The sequence below is a fragment of the Marmota monax genome, unplaced genomic scaffold, assembly GCF_021218885.2.
Source record: "Marmota monax isolate L192 unplaced genomic scaffold, Marmota_monax_Labrador192_F-V1.1 WCK01_AAM20220418_F8-fsc00170, whole genome shotgun sequence".
NCBI lineage: Eukaryota > Metazoa > Chordata > Mammalia > Rodentia > Sciuridae > Marmota > Marmota monax.
In genome coordinates, this window is record NW_026692395.1 from 1,333,492 (window position 1) to 1,356,196 (window position 22,705).

The window sequence follows — 22,705 nt, forward strand, 5'->3', positions numbered from 1 at the left end:
ATTTTCTTTTCCCGTCTAGGAGATTCACTTGAAGTGAGGGCCACAGTATTTGAAACAGATTACATCATCTGTCAGCAGAGGTGCTGGACAATTTGTGGCAGGGTGTCCAAACTTCACGTGCTCACGCAGCAGCTTCCTTTCCCCGCCCTTCCATCGCCCAAAAGGGACCTCAGTTTAACACACCGGAATATGAATCCGGAAGTAGACCTCCAAAACAACCTGCCACGGAACCAAAGGAGGCGGGGCCTCAGGAGGCGGCTACACACTGTCAGAAAAGAAGCAAAATGCCCGGCTTTGCCGGGGTGGAGCTCCGCGTAAGGGCACTCTAGGCGCATGTGCAGAGGCGACCTCTCTCCTGAGCCAGGTGGGAGGGGCGGTGGGGGGCAGGGTCGCGTGGTGCCTTCTGCGCCTGCGTTGAGGCGCAAGGTGGGGCCGTGAGCGCCCGCACTGTAGGGTGCGCGCAGGGGTGGGGGGCAACGGTCAACCGTCGCCTTGAGGCAGGCGACGGCGGCATGGCGACGGCCTCCGGGTCCTCGGATTTGGTGGGATCCGGAGCGCCCCCGCCTGGCGGGGCAGCCCAGACGGCGGCGGCAGCTGAGGAGGAAGAGCGAGAGGTGGTACGGGTCCGAGTCAAGGTGAAGCTGGCGGCCGGTCGGCCAACCTGCCCTGGCATCCCAGGGGAAGGGAAGGCGGTGGCTGTCTTAGGATGGAGGGCGGGATCTGAAATTTGGGGCGTTACCCGAGGGGTGAGGCTTGAAGGCAGAGTGATCCTTGTGGCGGGGAGGGCTTGAGGGAATGGGTCCTAGTGACACATCCTAGGGCGTGGGACTGAAAATGAAGGGGCAAAGGCCTATTATGAAATAGATGGGTGGAGCTTGTAGGTGAAGGGGCGGGGTTGTAGGATAGGAGGAGGGGTCGAAGTAGTGGAGGGGTGGGGCCCTGACTAATGTCTGGGATGCCCATAATGACTGAAAAAGGAGCTCCGAATCAGACCCAACACAGAGATGGTGAGGGTGTACTTCTGGGGCTGGAGATGTAGCTCAGTGGTGTTTGCCTACCATGTACAAGGACCTGGGTTTGAGCCTCAACATGGCAAAAGAATAAAAAAAGTGCACTTTTGTGCGAGTCCCTACCCTTGAGCCCCTGTGCTTGTGGGGAAATAAACAGCTAAATAAATGAGATACTTCAGACATTGCTAAATGCCATGAGGAACGAATGAAAAAGGTTATGAACTAGGGAGTTTAGCCAAGGTTGTACAGATTGTATAGGAAAACCTTCTGGAGAAAATATTAAAGGCTCAGGGATCCAAATTAAGAAGGGTCAGCTATGTGAATTTCATGGCAGGTAGTGGGATGGGCAAGAGTTCTAGGCCAAGGGAACAGCAGGGCAAAGGCTGGGGGTTGGTGATGAGCTTGGCATGCTCCTGTAGGTTCCCATATTGCTAGAACAGCAAGAGTGAGGCGAAGGAAGAGTGGTAAGGAGGTGAAACAGAGAGGCAACTGGGGCACAGGTGGTAAAGAGCCTTTGGTGTGTACTCTGAGGAAGAAAGATGTTGCAGTAGTTCCAGCAGGCAGTGATGGTGGCCCAGACTAGGGTGGTGGAATTGGCAGAGATGAGAAGAGAGTCAATAGATCGCTTTGTGTAATAGTGCTGTAAGAGAGCAGTTTGGGAATTAAGAAAAACAGAGGATGCCTGATCTGTGAGTGACCCAGATGAAGAAAGCGGAAAGGATGTTCCAGACAGGGGGATCAGCACACACAAAGGCCTGAAACCAGGATGTGTTGAAGATAACAGCCAACAATTTGGTACTACCAGAGTGTAGAGGTAAAAAATAAAAAAGTAACTGTGGTGTGGCTTGCTGGGGTCTCTCAGGCCCACCTGTTGGGGACCCTAGGGTTGTCACTGAAGAGATTCACAGGGCAGGTGATAGATAGATGTGCTAGATTGGGTGCAGTGTTGTAGTTAGACTGGTCATCATGATTCTGGCAACCATATTTGAAGGAATATAGCAAGTTTGGATGCCTGGACTATTGCTGTATCCTCCTCTTCACTGGACCCCTTGTTCTACCCTTGCCCTTCACAGTCTATTTGCAGAGCAGCCATAAGGTAAATTGGGCCACATCCCTCCTCTGCTCAGAAACCTCCTGTGGCTCCCCATCACTCAGAACAAAAACCAAAGTCCCCACCATGGCCCAGAACACCTCTCCAATCTTGCCTTCTACCACTTCTTACCCTTCAGCATGGAAATGTGGCCCCTCATGGCCTACCCCATGTTTTCTCTCTCCAGAAATGTGAGAGCTTCCTGCCACATGAGTTCCGCTCTTTTGCTGTAGACCCCCAAATCACCTCACTGGACGTATTACAGCACATCCTCATCCGAGCCTTTGATTTGAATGGGTGAGTAGAGGGATACTGGGGACTGGCCAGTGGGCCACTCACCTCGACAGCAGTTGTCTTGCTTTTTTTTTTAAATGGGATTTTGGTTTACTTTTCTATTAAATAATCCCTTAGTGAACATCCAGATATGAATAGCTTGGAATACATGGGGACGTCTAGTCCCCACATAGGATAAATTCCTAGTAGTGGTATTGCTAGATTAAAGGGTATGTGCTTTTTAAACTTGCAGTGGATATTGTCACAATGCTCTCCAGAAAGGTTTTTACAAATTTAAAATCTCAACAGCAGCATATAAAATACTTGTTTCCCTCACCCCCTCTCAGTGATTGCTAGAAAACACTCAAAATTTGCCAGTCTGATAGCCAAACATTGGTATCTCTTGGGGGCAGATGTGGTGGTTATTTTGTGTTGGTGGGGTGGTTGTTTTGGAAGAAGACATGCCCATGGTAACAAATGTAAACAATAAAGAACTGTTGAGTATTTAGGATGTTTCCATGGTTACAGTGATTATCCTATAACATACTTCTTTGCTTAGCTGCACAAGTCTAGCTGAAGAATAAATTAGTTGTTACTTGACTTTTCACATAAACACTTTCTGTTGTGAAAAATAACAAACATACAGATCGCTTTATTTTTTTATGTAGTAAGAAGGCTGCTTTCTTCCCACTTCTGTCCCTCAACTACACTGTCACTGTCCCCAGAGGGGATCAACATTTTACCAGTTTTCAGTGTGCCCTCCAGATATAAGCAGGTGTGTATCTGTTTCTGTATTTGTGTAACAAAGTGGATATAAATGACCTGACCTCAAACTACCCACAGTACTTAGTATAGTACCCAGCAGATAGTAGGAAGTTGTTTTCAGTACCTTCCATATCACCCCTCTTGTTTTGGAAATTGTCCCTGAGGCTTCCAGGGCATTGAGGACCTCTGGAGAGCTCCCTCATATCCTCTGTCCAGGAAGAAGAACTTTGGCATCAGCTACCTGGCCCGGGACCGGCTAGGACAGGAAGTTTACCTCTCTCTCTTGTCTGACTGGGACCTCAGCACAGCTTTCGCCACTGCTTCTAAACCTTACCTGCAGTTGCGTGTAGACATTCGGCCCTCAGAGGACAGTGAGTACCCAGTGCCTTTGGGCACTGCTCTGGGTCATACCTTTTCCCTATAGGATGACTCCACCCCTTACAGTACACTCCCTCAGTGGGCTGGGCAGCAATGTATCCTAGGCTCAGATCCTGGCTTAGCCTCTGGGGTTTAATTTCTTCACCTATAAAACAAAGATGGTAGTATTTTAGGGCTATTGTGAGGATTAAATAGGGAATTCACATCAAATGCCTAGAACAATACATGGCTGCACAGTTAATGTTAAAGAGGTGTTACTACTTGCCAGATACAGGGCTCATGCCTATAATCCCAGCACCTTGGAAGGCTGAGGCAGGAGGAGTACAATTTTTAAAAAATTTTTTTAGTTGTAGATGGACACAATATCTTTATTTTATTTTTATGTGGATCAAACCCAGTGCCTTTCACATGCAAGGCAAGCACTCTACCACTGAGCTACAATCCCAGCCCAGGATTACAAATTTGAGGCCAGACAGCAATTTAGGGAGGCCCTAAGCGACTTAGCAAGACCCTGTCTCAAAATGAAAAAAAATTTAAAATGGCTGGGAATGTAGCTCAGTGTTTATGCACCCCTTGGTTCAATCCCTAGTACAAAAAGAAAAACAATGAGCCGCGCATGCTCGTAATCCCAGCTGTGTGGGAGGCTGAGGCAGGAGGATCTTGAGTTTAAAGGCAGCCTCAGCAATTTAGCGAGGTACTAAGTAACTTAGTGACATCCTGTCTCTATGTAAAATACAAAATAGGGCTGGGGATATTGCTCAGTGGTCAAGTGCCCCCTACCCCGATCCAAAAAAAAAGAAAAGAAAAGAAAAGTTAGCTCTATTATACTGTTAGAGCATATAACTTAGTAATATATAATATAACAGTATAGCTGTATTATTGTGTATTTCAGTTATAATAACTAAACATAACAATGCCCATTATATTAATGGCAATTTTGTTTATTTATTCACTCATCCTGTACCTATATTTGTTTGCACTCTTGCTCACTAATTCATTTGTTCCCTAAATCTCTCAGCTACTTATTTTCTTCTCATATCGGTTCCTCCAATTTAGCCTACGCTGGTCCCTGCAAACACACAGATAAATTAAGACATGGCCCCCCCCCAATTTTTTTTTAGTTGGACACAATATCTTTTTTAAAAAATATTTATTTTTTAAGTGTAGATGGACACAACACAATGCCTTTATTTTTATGTGGTGCTGAGGATCAAATCCGGGTCCCACCCGTGCTAGGCAAGCGCTCTATCACTGAGCCACAATCCCAGTCCCTGGACACAGTATCTTTATTTATTTATTTTTATGTGGTGCTGAAGATCGAACCCAGGGCCTCGCATGTGCTAGGTGAGCGCTCTACCACTGAGCCACAACCCCAGCCCCCCCAAAAAAAAAATTTGATTATGGACCAAACATATTAGTTAATAGTATTCTATCAGTGTTAAACTTCCTCAGACTTATCTCAGTCTGTTTGTGCTGCTGTAATAGAATACTACAGCCTAAGGACTTTATGAAGAACAGAAATTTATCTCTCACAGTTCTGGAGGCAAGGAAGTACAAAATCAAGGTTCTGACAGATTTCATGTCTAGTGAGGGCCTTCTTGCTATGTCCTCACATGGCAGAAGGGATAGAAGAGCAAAGTAAAGGGAAGGAATGTTGTGTTCTCACCTAGTAGAAGAGCAGAAGAAAACGAACCCACTCCTTCAAGCCCTTTTATATGATCTGATCCCATCTATAAGGCTCTGCCCTCATGTCTTAATCATCTCTTAATGGCCTCACTCCTTAATTAAGGTTTAGTATTCCTTATCTAAAATTCTAAGGGCCAGAAATCTTTCAGATTTTGGTATTTTTCAGATATTGGAATGTTTTCAGAAACTGTACAAATTGGGCATTCCCTATCCAAAAATCTGAAATCTGAAATGCTACCAAATCCTATACACTTTGAACATGAGATCATGTGCACTCAAAAGTTTGGGTTGTGGATTTCAAATTGTTGATGTTCAACCCGTGCCATTACATTGGCAATTGTTTCAACATATGAATTTTGGGAGATGTATTCAAATCATAGCAGTATGGTAATGGTAGCAAGGCTATTTAAGAAAAATGTCGTTGTTCATTGGAAAAAACAGGTAAGAACAGACAAGTGTCATGATGTCTGCAAGTGATTTGGCAAACATGTTTCTATGTAGAGGGAATGAGATAAAGCAAATGTGGCAAAAAAAAAATGTTATCAGGTTGGAATCCCAGAAGTTCTGGAGACTGAGGTAGGAAGATTGCAAGTTTGAGGCCAGCCTCAGCAACTTAGCAAGACCCTGGCTCAAAATAAAAAATAATAAAGGCTGGGGATGTAGCTCAATGGTAGAGTGCCCTGGGTTCAATCCCCAGTACAAGTATAACAGGATCAAGGTGAGAGATATTTGAGTAGTTCACTGTATTCTTTATTGTTTAATGTGTGTTTCAAGTTTTTTTTTTTTTTTAAATAGGAAGTTATATAGTAGAAAATACTGTTCCCAGCCTGAGGGGGCTCACATGACTATTTAGGATAAGTGAGGCATTTTATTGACATTATAGTAATATATCCATAGCCAACATGGATTCAACACTCGGGCCATTCTATGCACTTATTTTTTTCAGTAAATTCCCCATGTGATAGAAGAAAAAATTGAAGTTTAGAGTGGTGACAGGACTTGTTCCAGTCACACACAGTTAATTGAAGGATAGAATTTGAACCTAGGCAGTGAATAACTGGCTTGAGTCACCTTGGTGTTTTTTTTTTTTGTTTGTTTGTTGTTGTTGTTTTGTTTTTTTTTTTTTTTTTTGTTACCAGGGTGTAATGGTAAAGTATTACATATGTTGGCAGGTCAGATCTGATAGACAATAAAGACACTGTCTTTATACACAATAGCATTTATTTTAGTAATGATATGAAAGCAAGAGCAAAATCAAAAGTGATAGGTGAGAGAAAAATAGAAGAAAATACATCACCAGATCAGGGAAACACCAACACCTGAAGTCATATAGCTGGGGAGTCCCGGGGCAGCTTTTCAGGGTCCTGATTGGGAAGTTCCAGGCAGTGCCTCCTCTGCACAGGTGAGACTCCAAAATCTTACTCCCAGTGGGGCTCTTTAAATACAAGTTAGAACAAACAAAGCTCCATTCCAATAACCTGCATGACCTAGTGTTTCCCTCAAGAATACTTCATCCTCCCCAAAACTGGTCAGATCCCCAAATGGAGGGAGTGTTTGCCTTGAGATAACTGAATGTCTCTGAGTTCCCATGAGTGAGCTGAACCAATAAATCTGTATTCTTTAGATGTTCTAACAAGGATGTATGTACAAAGGTCACAGCAGGCACATGGACAGAGATCTTTAATATTTTCCTTAGCCCTTTACAAGGATTGAACCCAGGGGTGCTTAACGACTGAGTCACATCCCCAGCTCTTTTTATTTTTTATTTTGAGACAGGGCCTCACTAAGATGCTAAGGCTGGCCTCAAACTTGAAATCCTCCTGCCTCAGCTTCTCAAGTTGCTGGGATTATAGACATGCACCACCACACCTTGTTCTTTTTTAAAAATTTTGTTTTTCAGTTGTTGATGGACCTTTATTTTATTCATTTATTTATATGTGCTGTTGAGAATCAAACCCAGGTCGTCACACATGCTAGGCAAGTGCTCTACCATTGAGCCAAAACCCCAGCCCCTCATCCTTGTTCTTAATCATTTGGCTCTACAACATTTTGAGTTTAAGATTGGCAGCTGAGGGAAAGAGAGAACAAATGTCAGACAGAAAGGTAATGACAGAGATGCACAGAAAGACAAACTGAGGAAGATAGACAGCTAAAGACAGGAATTTCTGCCATTGCATCAGTGACTTAGGTCAGTCAATTAATTCATTCTCTAGGCCTTGGTTTCCTTACCTGTAAAGTAGACAAGTAGCACTATTTTGGTAAAGAAATTAAATCTGCCTGGCTAATTAACATATGAGGAATACTCCAACTATATAAGTGCCAATAAAGTAAAGAGAAACAAAGATATCCATCTCTGTCAAAAATACATTTTAGAAAGTTATCTTTTTAAAGAGACTCATTTTTCCATTGATGAGTCATTTCTTTCCCTACTGTTTTTAGAAGCTGTCTGACTTACAAAATTCCTGCATATGCACAGGTCTGTTTCTGAATTACTGATTTTCTTACACTGATCTTTTAATTTATTTATTTATTTATTTGTGGTTGTAGATGGACAGAATGCATTTATTTTATTTTTTTTTATTTTTATGTGGTGCTGAGAATCGAACCCAGTGCCTCATGCATACTAGGCAAGTGCTCTATGACTGAGCTACAGCCCCAGCCCATACTGATCTCTTCATTAACTCCTAAATTGTTTCATGTATTTTTAATCATTGTAGCTTTATGATAGGTTTTTGTTTTGGGATTGAACCCAGGGGTGCTTAACTACATGAGCCACATCCCCAGCCCTTTTTATTTTTTATTTTGATACAAGAACTTCCACATTGCTTAGGGCCTTGATAGGTTGCTGAGGGTGGCTTTGAACTCTCAATCCTCCTACCTCAGCCTCCAAAGCCACTGGGATTACAGATGTGCGCCGCTGAGCCTGGCTCACATATATTATTATCTTATTTTTAGTATTCTTGTATTTGAAATGTATTTTTTTTCCTGGTGGTGGTACCGAGGTTTGAACCCAGGGCCTCACACATGCTAGGCAAGTGTGCTACCACCGAGCCACTCCCCCAACCTAATGACTGTGTATATTAAATACTTATGCCCCACCACCACTTACCCTTCTCTTTTAAAAAATTTGTTGGTGCTGGGGATCAAACCTCAGCACACACTCTACACCCCCTAACCCTTTACTCTTTCCTTTTCTCCTTTCCCTTCTTTTTTTTTAGTAATATATGGATACAATATCTTTATTTTGTTTATGTATTTATATGTGGTGCTGAGGATCAAACCCAGTGCCTCACATGTGCGAGGTAAGTGCTCTGCCACTGAGCCACAACCCCAGCCTGCTTTTCCCTATCTTGAACCCTTTAGTGGTCATTTGCTTCCAGAACTTCTTTGTTCTCCTCCAATAGGGTGCATGGGTTAGATGTACTCTAATGGTCAAAATGTCTTTCTTACCAGGGCATGGTGGTACATGCCTGTAATCCCAGCAACTAGGGAGGCTGAGGCAGGAGGATCATAAGTTTGAGGCTAGCCTCAGCAATTTAGTGAGACTGTAAACAACTTAGTGAGACCCTGTCTCAAATTAAAATGGTCTGTGGCTGTAGGTCAGTGACAGAGTGCCCCTGGGTTCAGTCTCTAGTACCCCCCCAAAAAATTTCTTTCTTGAGTTGGGGGTATAGCTCGGTGGTATAATGCTTCTCCAGCATGCTTAAGACCCTGGGTTAGATCCCCAGCACTGCAAAAATTGGCTAAATAGGTCTTTACTATCTTAACTATGTGTAGGCCTGTTGGATCTCAAGTATTCTGGGTGCCTGAGCTACTGTCCTGCTTCCAAAGTTGAGTCACAGCAGTCTGTTTGTTTCCAGTCTGACATTCATTTCATTGTAAGCAACCTTTTTTTTTTTTTTTTTTGGTATGAGGAATTGAACCAGGTGTGCTTTCCTACTGAGCCACTGCGCTATGTGTGCCACTGCACCTAGCTTCTTTTTCTTCTTAAAAGTTGCCAGCCCAGTTGGTCCTATCTATCTATATCGCTGGGATTACAGGTGTGTGATACTACAGCCAGCTAAGAGACAGGGTCTTGCTCTATTGTCCAGGCTGGTCCCAAACTCCTAGTCTCAAGTGATTCTCCTGCCTTAGCCTCCCAGTAGCTGAGACTATAGGTACTCATAACAATGCTCAGCTCATTAGTATTATTATTTGTTATGTTAGTCATTGTCCCAGTACCTGGCACATGGTAAGCATTCAATAAATATTATTACTTTATGTTATTAAAATATTAGAGGGCTGGGTGTGGTGGTACATGCCTGTAATCCCAGCAACTCAGGAGGCTGTGGCAAGAGGATCACAAATTCCAAACCAGCCTTAGCAATTTAGCAAGGCCATAAAGCAATTTAGTGACAGTCTCTCTCAAAATGAAAAAGGAGGGCTGGGATTATGGCTCAGCAGTACAGTGCTCACCTAGCGAACGCAGGGCCCTGGGTTCAATCCTTAGCACCACATAAAAATAAATAAATAAAACAAAGGTATTATATCCAACTACAACTAAAAAAATAAATATAAAAAAAGAAAAAGGAATGGGGATGTAGCTCTGGGGTAAAGCACCCCTGAATTCAATCCCCAGTACCAAAATAAAAATAAAATATTAGCTGGGTGCAGTAGTGCACACCTGTAATTCCAGTGGCTCAGGAGGCTGAGGCAGGAGGATCGTGAGGTCAAAGCCAGCCTCAGCAATGGTGAGGTGCTAAGCAACTCAGTGAAAACCCTGTCTCACAATAAAATACAAAATAGGGTTGGGGATGTGGCTCAGTGGTGGAGTGCCCCTGTGTTTAATGTCCAGTACCCCCCAAATAAATAAATAAATAAAAATAAAATATTAGAGTCTTCCCAGCCATTTTTTTTCTCATTGTAAAAATATGGAACGCTTCACGAATTTGCGTGTCATCCTTGAGCAGGGGCCATGCTAATCTTCTCTGTATCATTCCAATTTTAGTATATGTGCTGCCGAAGCGAGCACTTCCCAACCATTTTTGAGACATTTATTACAAAAGATTTCTTTATGGTTTGATGTTTTTACATGATTTGGATAATATGGGAAGAGCGAGTGGGAGTCATTGTTCTTTAGGTAGCCTGACTTTGGAAGGAGAGAAACTAGGTCCTCAGTGCTCTTCCTCACTCTCATAGCACTTCACTCTGTGTACTCAGGCCCACTGCTGGAAGACTGGGACATAATCAGCCCCAAGGATGTCATTGGCTCTGATGTGCTGCTGGCTGAGAAACGGTCATCACTGACGACAGCCGCCCTGCCCTTTACACAGTCCATCCTATCTCAGGTGGTCTCAGGGACCCTGGGGGCCCATTTGTGGTGGGAGGGCAGAGCCTATCTAGATCTGATCCAAAGCATGCTGGTTGTCATCTGTTCCTAGCCTGCCCAACTGACTGGTGGCTTCCTTCCCTCCTTCCTTCCCAGGTGGGTCGAACCTTGTCTAAAGTCCAGCAGGTGCTGAGCTGGTCATATGGTGAAGATGTGAAGCCCTTTAAGCCACCCCTGAGTGATGCTGAATTTCACACATACCTGAATCATGAAGGCCAGCTCTCCCGACCTGAGGAGTTGCGCCTGCGAATCTATCATGGGGGTGTAGAACCCTCTCTGCGAAAGGTAAATCTGTCTTCCCACTCACTTGTTGCATCCATCACTGCTGTGCTCAGAGGTAGCTCATGAGATACATTAGTGGGGCACACTCTTGTAGGTGGGGTGGAGATACTCCAGGGTAGGAAGCTGTCTTTCAGGTGGAACTAGAAGTCAGTAGTGGGAAGGCAGACTTGGCATAAGAAGTAGAGAGGCCCCAGGGGCTGGGTGGGTGGTGACTGATACACAGTGTTGCAATGCTCACCTCCAGAACCTTAGCCTCCCGTTCTTTCGTACATGGCCAGGTGGTGTGGCGGTACCTGCTGAATGTGTACCCAGATGGGCTTACAGGCCGTGAACGAATGGACTACATGAAACGCAAGAGTCGCGAGTATGAGCAGCTCAAGAGTGAGTGGGCCCAGCGAGCAAGCCCTGAGGACCTGGAGTTCATCCGCAGCACTGTCCTCAAGGATGTGCTGCGCACTGACCGGGCCCACCCCTACTATGCAGGGCCTGAGGATGGCCCACATCTGCGGGCACTACATGATCTGCTCACCACCTATGCTGTTACACACCCACAGGTGTCCTACTGCCAGGGCATGAGTGACTTGGCTTCGCCCATTCTTGCTGTCATGGACCACGAGGGCCATGCCTTTGTCTGCTTTTGTGGCATCATGAAGCGCCTGGCTGCCAACTTCCATCCTGATGGTCGCGCCATGGCCACTAAGTTTGCCCACCTCAAGCTGCTTCTTCGACATGCTGACCCTGACTTCTACCAGTACCTTCAAGAAGCAGGTGCTGATGACCTCTTCTTCTGTTACCGATGGCTACTGCTTGAGCTCAAGCGTGAGTTTGCCTTTGATGATGCCCTCCGCATGCTCGAGGTCACTTGGAGTTCACTGCCTCCTGATCCTCCTGAACATGAAGTAGAGCTTGTTGGACCTCCCAGCCAAGTAGCAGACGTTGGCTTTGGTGGCCACCGGGGGCGGCCCATGCGACAGAGGCACATGCTGAGGCCTGCAGGTGGAGGAGGTAGTGCCTTCGAAGATGCTGTTAAACACTTGACCACGTCCAGCCAGGGGCCTGGTAGTGGGGGGCGTCTCCTGAGACAAGCCAGCCTGGATGGCCTCCAGCAACTCAGGGATAATATGGGCCCCAGGAGGGACCCTTTGGTCCAACTACCCCACCCAGCTTCCCTCATTAGCTCCAAGTCCCTCTCTGAGCCCTTGCTGAACTCCCCAGATCCACTGCTTTCCTCCTTTTCCCGCCCTGACTCCCCATCTTCCTCATCTCCACCATCTACCCAGGAGGCCTCTCCTGCTGGTGACATGGGTATAGGCTCCCCCTTGATGCAGGAGGTAGGATCCCCACGAGATACTCGGAAGTCCTTGCCACCACCCCCAATGGGCCTGCCCCCACCCCAGGAGTTTGGCCGGGGGAACCCATTCATGCTCTTTCTTTGCCTGGCCATCCTGCTGGAGCACCGTGACCACATCATGCGCAATGGGCTGGATTACAATGAGCTGGCCATGCACTTTGACCGCCTAGTGCGAAAACACCACCTGGGGCGTGTCCTGCGCAGAGCCAAGGCTCTGTTTGCTGATTACTTGCAGTCAGAGGTGTGGGACTCAGAGGAGGGGGCCGAGGCCACAGCCCCATCTTGACTGAACTCCCTCCAACCCCCCATCAGCCCCACCTTTGCCATCAGGGCCCACATGTGAGATCCCACCTCCCTGCCTGCCAGCCCTAGACCTGTTGGAGCCAGGAACCATCTCTCCCCAGGTTTGAGTGTGGAGGGCTCTGCTTTGGCACTTTTTCCTATTTTTGTTGTGTTGTTTTTAAACAACAATACTTTGAACACATGAAGGTTACTGTAGTCTGTGTGTGTGTTTCTCTGCCCCCTTCTTGGATTTTACTCTAAATGGAGTCTCTAGTGGCTCTTTACCTGATGAGGCCAAAATAGTGAGGTGGGCTCCTGCTTCTCCAGTGGTGGGGAGAGGGCTGCTGAGAAATTTTTGCAAGATTCAGTACAAAGAGTAGGATGTCTAATGCCCAGTTTTCAGAAAGGCTGGCTACTGCACTAGATAACAATATCTTAAAGGGAAAAGAAGACATCATGGCCTACTTAGAAACATTGGGCCAGCCTTTCTAGATCTACACCCTTCTCTGTGAGTCTTAAGCACTGATGCTGGCAACTCTGGTCAGGGATCTTTCTACAGTTACTATCTTACCACGTCCTTTGGAGCCAGCTTGAGGAACTGTGACCTTGCCATGCCTAAGGCCCTATATTGTGTCTCCAGCTCATGAGTACCTGTCTTAACTTTTTCGGCAATAGAAACCATTTATTTTTCTTCTCCACTCCACTAATATGGACAAACAAATCAAGCACCATTAAAATCCGGCCCTAAAAGAATTCACCTGTTTATTTGGAGGATAGTCATCAAAAGCAGGTCCTTTTGCCCACTTCTCAGAAGGTAGGGTTCTCTCAGGCTGGGTGCTATCCTCTACAGCGGACATGGAAGACAGTGGGTGAGATAACTGGGGTCCATACATCATGGCTTAGTTGTGCTAGGTTCTGGACAGAAGTTGTTCCACTGGACAATGATGCCAGAGAATGAGGGGCATCAGCTTAAAACAACAAGGATTTATTTATCTCACAGTTTCTGAGGGTCAGGAATCTGAGGAGCAGCTTATCTGGGTAGTTTTGATTCAGGGCCACTCCTGAGATTTCAGTTTGTCAGCCAGGACTGCATTAAGCTGGAGGCCTGACTTGGCTAGTGGACCCACTTCCACATGGCTCTGTTGGCAGGAGGCTTTAGTTTCTCACCACTTGATGCTCTTCCGGGGCTCCTCACAACATGTGATCTGAGCAAGCGGGCAAGAGACCATGACCAAGTCAAGACACAATGCCTATTACGACTTTTTCTCAGAAATAACATCATTTCTGTTACATTTAAATGGGTCATATAGACCAACTCTAGTAAAACATGGGAGGGGACCACATATAGGAGGAACCACTGAGGACTATAATAGAGGCTGGCTATTGCACTAGGTAACAATATCTGAAGCAGAAGTAATGGAACAGACAGAAGACTTTTAATTAAATTTAAAAAATGACAGATAATATCAGAATATAAAACAGGAAAAAGATTGTAAAAAGACCCTCCAAAATTTAAGGTATGTGTTTGATGGTAGAAAGAAATGGTGGGCATGGTGGCACATGCCTGTAATCCCAGCGGCTCAGGAGGCTGAGGCAGGAGGATCACAAGTTCAAAGCCAGCCTCTGCAAAAGCGAGGTGCTAAGCAACTCAGTGAGACCCTGTCTCTAAATAAATAATAAAATAGGGCTGGGGATGTGGCTCAGTGGTTGAGTGCCCCTGAGTTCAATCCCCGGTACCAAAAAAAAAAAAAGGAAAAAGAAGCAAAGTATATAATGTAAGTGGAGAACATGAAATGAGATGTCAGAATTGAGTCCTCATAATAGTAATTACAAATATATATATATATATATATATATATATATATATATATATATATATATATATATATAACAGAGACCATCACTGGATTAAAATAAGAAAAGTCCAACAGTACACATACACACAAATATTTGGAATTTAGAAATGTTCAATGTGAAAGGATGAAGAAAAGATAGAGTAGATAATAAAAGACCAAAGAAAGCTGAGATGGCCATCCTAATAGCTAATATAGAATTGAACACCATATATTGAACACCAGATATGTGTGCCATAAACATGTATATTCCTAGGAAGCCCTGGATAATACATTTTTAAGCTTGAAATATGTATACACACACACATACATATGTACATACATTTATACATATATATATATATATTCTGAATTTTTATGTTGATATACATTACATAGGTATGTATTTACATATATGTACTATATATAAAACCCTCCACTTGGAGCTAGGGTTGTGGCTCAGTGGTAGAGCACTTGCCTGGCACGTGTGAGGTACTGGATTTGATCCTTAGCACCACATAAATAAATAAAGGTATTATGTCCATCTACAACTAAAATGTTTTTTAAACCCTCCACTTAATAAATGGAGAAGACTCCTTTTATGTTTACAGTTAACAATTACAGAAGTAAATCATGTTAGGGCACAAAGAAGACCTCAATAAATAAGTATCAATATTCAAAACAAGGTGGGTAGGTCAGTAATAGAGAACTTTCCTAGCACACACAAGGCCATGGGTTCAAGGCCCAGTACCATACACAAAGTTTATATTAAGCATGTTCGCTGACCATATGTAATACAATTAACAGGAGCAGCTAAAAAATGACTCCCAATTTTGGGTAGCTAACATTACTAAATAACCCTCGGATGAAAGAAGGAATCATATGAATTTAAGAAATATATACATAAAATGATAGGGACCCCAGCTGCTTGGGAGGCTGAGGCAGGAGGATCAAAAGTTCAAAGCCAGCCTCAGCAACTTATCAAGGCCCTAAGCAACTCAGTGAAACCTTGTCTCTAAGTAAAATACAAAAAAGGGCTGGGGATGTGGTTCAGTGGTTAAGCAACCCTGGGTTCAATCCCTGGTGCCTTAAAAAAAAAAAAAAAGCCAGGCAAGGTGGCTCAAGCCTATAATCCCAGCAATTTGGGAGGCAGCAGGAAGATTGAAAGTTCAAGACCAGGCTGTTGCAATGGGCAAAAGGTGAAACTTATGCAGTCCCGGGGGAGAAATAAAGAATGTCCAAGTGCTTCTGCCCTTTTCAATACTTTATTCACTCAAATCACTCCATACAATTTCACTCTATAGGTTCTTAATGAAGAAAATGACAATCCTGGGCTGGAGCTGGAGCTCCATGTTAGAGCGCTTGCCTCACAGGTATGAGGCCCTGAGTTCTATCCTCAGCACCACATAAACTAAAGATGTTGTGTCCACCGAAAACTGAAAAGTAAATATTTAAAAATTTTCTCTCTCTCTCTCTCTTACAAAAAACACACAAAAAAATATCAAGCCTTAGGTTTTAAATCCTACAGATGCACCCTTACTCAGATGGCGGTGATCAGATCAGGAACCAAGGCAGGCTTCTCCTGGGGTGGAGCTGACAGCTGGCTGAGGAGAGGGTCATAGAGAGAAGTTGCAGCTCTCATTAGGGTCTAGATGTGGCTGTAGAGTTTGAGAGCGGTGAGGAAGAGGCAAAAGATCACCAAATGATGAAAAGTGTTGGGATGTCAGTCCAGGTCCTCATCAGGCCCTCAGCGGGAGGGCATCAGTATTGGCTGGCTGAAAGTCTTTCATTTGCTTTATTATTTGTACCAAATTTTGGGATTTTAGACCCCCCTTTCAGTCCTTATCAGCTGCCACTGGATCTCCTGATGACATTGTTTACCCTGGGGTTAAAACATCTGGTCTGGTGGTCCACACCCTGATATTTTCGCCTTTCCCTCTTATCAGGCGCCTTTCCCTCTTATCTGAGGCCTTTCCTTCTTATCTGCCAGAGGCTTATTCTGAGATTATCAGGGTGGGGAGAAGTGATTTGTTTATGCCTGCAGGCCATACTGGAGGGCTCTGTTAAGCGTGCCTGGTGAGACTGCTTGTTTCAACCAGGAATTTTTAAACTGGAGTTGTATAGGCTCAGGCCTAAGGCCATTCACACAGCCTCAGCAATTTAGCAAGAACCTAAGCAACTCAGTGAGATTCTATCTCTAATAAAATATGAAAATGGGGTTGGGGATGTGGCTCAAGCGGTAGCGCGCTCGCCTGGCATGCGTGCGGCCCAGGTTCGATCCTCAGCACCACATACAAAGATGTTGTGCCTGCCGATAACTAAAAGAAAATAAATATTAAAAAATTCTCTCTTTACTCTCTGTCTCTCACTCTCTCTTTAAAAAAAAAAATATTAAAATACTGAAAATGGGCCAGGGATGTGGCTCAGTGGTTAAGCACCCCTGTGTTTAATCCCTAGCACCCCAGTATACACACACACACACCTGTTATCTTAGTGACTCGGAGGCTGAGGCAGGAGGAACACAAGTTAAGACTAGTCTCAGCAACGTAGTGAGAACTTGTTTTGAAATAAAAAATAAAAAGTGGCTGAATTTTTGAGGCCACTAAAATTTTGAGGCTGGCTCAGTGGTAAAGAGCCCCTGGATTTAAGCCTCAGTGCCAAAAAAAAAAAAAAAAAGAAAAGAAAAGAAAAAAGAAAGAAAAAGAAAAAAAATCTGAAGATTTGTGGGACACAGCAAAGTTAGTTAAGAGGACAAAAGGTACAGTTTTAAATACATTTATCAATTCATCAGGAAAGAAGAAAGATTTAAAAATATGATCTAAGCATTCAAATCAAAAGTTGGGAGCTGGGCATGATGGTGCACATCTGTAATCCCAATGACTCAAGAGGCTGAGGCAAGAGAATATTAAATTCAAGGCCAGCTTCAGAAACTTACTGAGACCTGGATAGCAAAATGAAAAATAAAAGCCAGGTTCAGTGGCTCACTCCTGTAATCCCAGTGACTGGGAGGCTGAGGCAGGAAGATGGCAAACAAGTTTGAGGCCAATCTCAGCAATTTAGCAAGGCCCTAAACAACTTAGCAAGACCCTGACTCAAAATTTAAAAAATAAATAAATAAAATGGGCTGGGGATGTAGCTCAGTGGTGGAGTACCCCGGGGTTCAATTCCCAGTACTGCAAACTAAATAAATAGTAAAGTTTAAATAAATAAAAAGTTGCTTTTCTGGTTGGAGTTGGAACTCCACAGTACAGTACTTGCCTGGTTTGTGAAGGCCCTGGGGTTCTACCTTGTCCCCAGTGTTAAAAAAAAAAAAAAAATTGCCCACACAAAAGAGGCTAACGTTTTAAGTTAACATGATTCAAAAAACAAAAGGCAAAGTTTCCAGAAAAAAAGTTAAGTGTGTTTAACTAGATATAAAAGCAAAGAGAAAACTTACATATAACAATACTTTCTCAGAAAAATTAAAATGGTAGTCAAAGGCACTCTATCTCATTGTAATGAAATACTTTGGATCCCAGATCCAGATATTTTGCATTTGGTAGTTTTCTCAAACTTTCCAGGAACTCTTAGTTCCAATTTTATACAAATCATTCCAGAAAATAGGAAAAGAACAAAAGCTGCCCAGCTCAATTTATGAGGCTAGGATAATCTTGATTCTAAAAGCACATAAGATAATTTAATAAAGTTACATAACCATTTCACTTCTGAAAATAGATGCAAAAATTCTAATAAGATATTAGCCACCCAAATTCAACAGGGTTGGTTTCTTTGTGTATGTGTGGGAGTGCTGGGAATTAAACCCATGGCCTTGTGCATGCGAGGCAAGCACTCTACCAACTGAGCTATATTCCTAGTCCCTCAACAGTTTTTTTTTTAATATTTATTTTTCAGTTATAGGTGGACACAATATCTTTATTTTAGTTTAATGTGGTGCTGAGGATTGAACCCAGTGTCTCACACATGGTAGGCGAGCACTCTACCTCTGAGCCACAACCCCAGCCCCTCAACAGGGTTTTTGTTTGAATTGGTTTTGTTTCTTCTGGGGGCACTGGGGATTGAACCCAGGGCCTTGTCTTTTCTGTGCTAGGCACTTAGCACTGAGCCATACCCAGCCCTTTTTTTGTGGGGGGAGGGGTACCAGGGTGCTTAACCACAAAGTTACATCTCCAGCCCTTTTTAAAAATTTTTGGGACAAAAATCTCACTAAGTTGCTTAGGGCCTTGCTAAATTTTTGAGGCTGGCCTTGAACTTGTGATTCTCCTGCCTCAGACTGTAAAGTAGCTGGGGATTACAGGTGTGCACCATCACACCTTGCTAAACAGTGCATTTGAAAAAAAAAGAGAGCATATATCCTAGAATGCAAACATGATCCAAATTAGAAAATTTGTGAATATAATTTACCACATTATTAACAGAGAAAATCATATGATCATCTCAAAGCAGCAAAGGATTTAACTAGGTTCAATACATGATTATGATATTAAGAAGGAAAAGAACTAGCAAACGAGTACCTCCTTAACTTGATGAAGGTAACACAGCAAAAACTTAGAGCAAAAATGCCTAGTAAAATTTTCTTTTGGGGGGAGCTGGTTTGGGGGAGTGCTGGGGATGGTATCCAGAGCTGCCTGCATGATAGACAAGCACTCTAACACTGAGCCACACTCCATGCCTCTACTATAGAAATTTAAGTGCATTTTCCAGTTAACAAGTGAACAAGGAAAGAATAGTCCTTCTCAATACTCTAATATAAAACTGGTTAATGTGGGGCTGGGATTGTGGCTCAGTGGTAGTGCACTTGCCTAGCATGTGTGAGGCACTGGGTTAGATTCTTAGCATCCCATACAAATAAATGAATAAAATAAAGGCCCATCAACATCTAAAAAACTATTTTTTAAAAAAATCCTGGTTAATGCTATAAGGAAAGAAAAATAAATTAAGTATAAATTGTAGAAAAAAAATGATAAAACTAATTTGCAAATGATATGAGAAAAAGTAATAGGACTAAGGAGAGTTCAATGAGGCCTGCAGATACAAGGTCAACCTACACAAATCAAAAACATTTCTCTACACTATCAATAAGCAATAAAAAATAAAGTAACTAGGAATGCACTTAACCAATACAAAAGACCTTTATTAAAAAAGAAAAATCTAAAGCTGGGCAAGGTGTCACACAGTTGTAATCCTAGTTACTTGGAAGCCTGAAGCAGGAGGATGACATGCTTGAGGCCAGCCTGGGCAATATAGAGAGACACTGTCTCAAAAAAAAAAAAAAAAGAAAGAAAGAAAGAAAGAAAGAAAGAAAAAGAAAAAGGTTAAACTGTAATAGAAAGATGATCTGAATACAATGACAAACATACATTTATCTACTTATTTATTTATTTATTTTTAATTTATTATTTTGAGTCAGAGTCTTGCTAAGTTGCCTAGGACCTTGCTAAATGGCTGAGGCTGGACTTGAACTTGTCATCCTCCCATATCAACCTCCCAACTTGCTGAAATTACAGGCGGGTATGCACTACCTCACTCAGCTAAGGAGAGACATGTCATGCTCTGCTGGGAAGATTTTACTGAAGTTTTAGTTATCTGTGGGTAACAAATTATTCCAAAACTTATTGTTTTAAAAAAACAAAACAAAACAAAAAATAAACGTGGACTGGGGGTGTAGCTCATTGAAAGAGTGCTTGTCCAGAACATATGAGGCCCTGGGTCAACCCCCAATACCACTACCCAAAAAAAAAAAAAAAAAGGAAAAAAAAAACATGCCAGGTGTGCATACCTGTAATCCCAGTGACTCAGGAGGCTGAGGCTGGAGGATCACTTAGTGAGGCCCTGTCTCTAAATAAAAAATGAAGGGCTGGGGATGTGGCTCAAGCGGTAGCATGCTCGCCTGGCATGTGCAGGGCGCTGGGTTCAATCCTCAGCACCACATAAAAGTAAAATAAAGATGTTCTGTCCATCAAAAACTAAAAGATAAATATTAAAAATTTCTCTCTCTCTCTCTCTTTAAAAACAAATGAAAAGGGTTGAGGATGTATCTCAGGGTAAAGCGCCCCTGGGTTCAATCCCTAGTATCAAAAATGTATCAATCCCTAGTATCAAAAATGGTTTTAGAGAGTCAGGATTCCAGGAGTGGCTTGGGTAGTTCTCTCTCAGAATCTCTCCTGAGATTGCTGACAGAATGTCAGGCAGAACTGTAGTCATTTCAAGCTTGGAAGAAGGCCTACTCACATTGCTGTTGGAAAGAGGCCTCAGGTCCTTGCCACCAGAGCCCCTCTATAGGACTGATTAAGATATACCAGCTAATGTCCCACAGAATGAGCAATCTTCCTTGGGGGTCGGGAGCAGGAAGCTGAGATTCCTGTTATGGCCTAATTTTTAAAGTGACACACTATCACTTTTGCCTCATTCTATACATTACAATTAAGTCAGGAAATCCAGGCCACACTCACAGGGAAGGGAATTAGACTCTCTCTCTTTATTTTTTCCAGTACCAGAGATTGAACCCAGGGGTGCTCTAACACTTAGCTACATACCTAGACCTTTTTACTTTTTTTTTTTAAAGAAAGAGAGAGGGAGGGAGAGAGAGAGAGAAGAGAGAGAGAATTTCAATATTTATTTTTCAGTTTTCAGTGGACACAACATCTTTGTTTGTATGTGGTGCTGAGGATCGAACCCGGGCTGCACGCATGCCAGGCAAGCGCAGTACCGCTTGAGCCACATCCCCAGCCCCACCTTTTTACTTTTTTGAGACAGGTCTCACTAAGTTGCCCAGGCTCTTCTGGAACTTGCAAACCTCCTGCTTCTCAGCCTCTTGGGTCACTGGGATTACAGACATGTACCACCTCACCTGGTTCCTAGGTGCCAACTCTTGACAGAAGCAGTATCAGCATGTGATACTTAACACCCCAAACAGCTAATATTATTATGAAGATACTTGTCCACAAATCTATACATTCAATGCAATCCCAGTAAAAATTTTATTACTTTTTTTGAGCTACAATAAACTTCCATTAGAAACTTAGAATACTAGCCTAGCATGGTGGAACCCACCTGAAATCTCAACTACTTGAGAGGCTGAGGTAGGAGGATGGCATGTTTGGGGCCAGCCAGGGCAACTTAATGAGAACCTGTCTCATAATAAAATAAAAAAGATTGATGTGTAGCTCAGTGGAAGAGTGCCCTGGGTTCAATCCCCAGTGTATCTCATGCGCGCACGCACACACACACACACACAAAGAATTTAGAATACTAAATGATCATGGATAGCTAAGGCAACCTCCAAAAGTAAGTTAACATGGAGACGTTGCTACAAACTAAAGTCCTAATCATTTAAGAAAGAAAATGTCGGTTCAAGAGCTGACAACTAGACCAATGGAAGAGAAAAAAACAGCTCAGCAACAGAGTTATATATTTACACATCTTAGTATATGATAGAGATGGACACACACACACACACACACGAGAATTTGACAGATTGCTTAGTAAATGTGATAGCACATCTGGCTCAATGACATGGGAAAAAAATAAAACTAGGCATCTCTCATATCTCTCTCTCTCTTTCCTTCCCTGTGTAGTGTTGGGGATTGAATCCAAGGCCTTGCCTATGCTAAGCAAATGCTCTACTATTGTGCTGTATCCCCAGCCCTAAAACAGGATCTCTATCTCATATCACATACAAGGATTAAAGACTTTAAATCTAAAATTATAAAGTTAATAGAAGAAACTAGGAGAACATCTTTGTGTCCTAGAGGAAGTGAAGGATTTCTTTAAAAGCACAGACCAGGGCTGGCAATGTAGCTCAATGGTAGAGTACCCACAAGCATAAGTGCCTGGGCGAGGAATGGGGTGGAGGAGCACTCATCATCCAAGGAAAATTGATTATATCAATATTAAAGATCTTTATTCAACTAAAGATACCACTGAATAACACAAATGCCATAGAGGGAGAATGATTTTACAATTTTCAACACTTAAAAGGATTAATAATTAGACTATATGAGGAACTCCTGAAATCAATAATAAGAGAAGTAGGGGAATAGGCCCAATAGGTATATGGATAAGTAGCATAGTATGTACTCTGAAGCTTAAAAAATCTAGGTTATGTCGGGGGCAGGCCTTTGGAAGGATAGACACATTCATTGTATGGATAAAGATCAGAGTATCTGTAGGAAAACTAACTCATTCTCCATTGATAGGAACTCAGAAATGAAGACTGTTAAATCCATCCCTTGTAAAGGTAGCTTAGACACTGAAGGCATGACAAGACCAAATTGTGGGCAGCAGGCTGGGACAATATTTGCTTTATAGTTCATTGCATATTGTGAAAGTCCATTCTACGGGGCAAATGCTCAGTACCCTGAGTGACCCTAAAATTCATTCTGTGGATTG

The 22,705-nt window shown here is 43.1% G+C and overlaps 1 protein-coding gene and 1 non-coding gene across 3 annotated transcripts; one reads left to right on the forward strand and one right to left on the reverse strand.

Annotated features, from left to right (window-relative positions):
• The first annotated feature begins 417 nt into the window (after window positions 1–417).
• Window positions 418–12,691, forward strand: Tbc1d25 (TBC1 domain family member 25). Of its 2 annotated transcripts, XM_046442480.2 has the most exons (6): window positions 418–635; window positions 2,288–2,397; window positions 3,355–3,509; window positions 10,402–10,529; window positions 10,667–10,855; window positions 11,131–12,691. In XM_046442480.2, the coding sequence occupies exons 1-6, from the start codon at window positions 513–515 to the stop codon at window positions 12,487–12,489; spliced, it is 2,064 nt and encodes a 687-aa protein (XP_046298436.1). In that variant the 5' UTR covers window positions 418–512; the 3' UTR covers window positions 12,490–12,691. The 2 variants fall into 2 exon arrangements, with proteins under 2 accessions (XP_046298436.1, XP_046298437.1); XM_046442481.2 differs by lacking the exons at window positions 418–635; window positions 3,355–3,509 and adding an exon at window positions 1,041–1,824.
• On the reverse strand, window positions 10,107–10,213 carry LOC124091521 (U6 spliceosomal RNA). Its single transcript, XR_006851365.1, has one exon. It is a non-coding gene; the product is annotated as a U6 spliceosomal RNA (small nuclear RNA).
• Window positions 12,692–22,705: the final 10,014 nt, after the last annotated feature.

Excerpts from the sequence above, each read along its gene's own strand:
- Tbc1d25 (XM_046442480.2), top strand. The coding sequence starts at position 513 with ATGGCGACGGCCTCCGGGTCCTCGGATTTGGTGGGATCCGGAGCGCCC. Across the intron at positions 2,398-3,354 it reads CGAGCCTTTGATTTGAATGG|GAAGAAGAACTTTGGCATCA; the intron begins GTGAGTAGAGGG and ends TCCTCTGTCCAG. Across the intron at positions 10,530-10,666 it reads CACAGTCCATCCTATCTCAG|GTGGGTCGAACCTTGTCTAA; the intron begins GTGGTCTCAGGG and ends CTTCCTTCCCAG.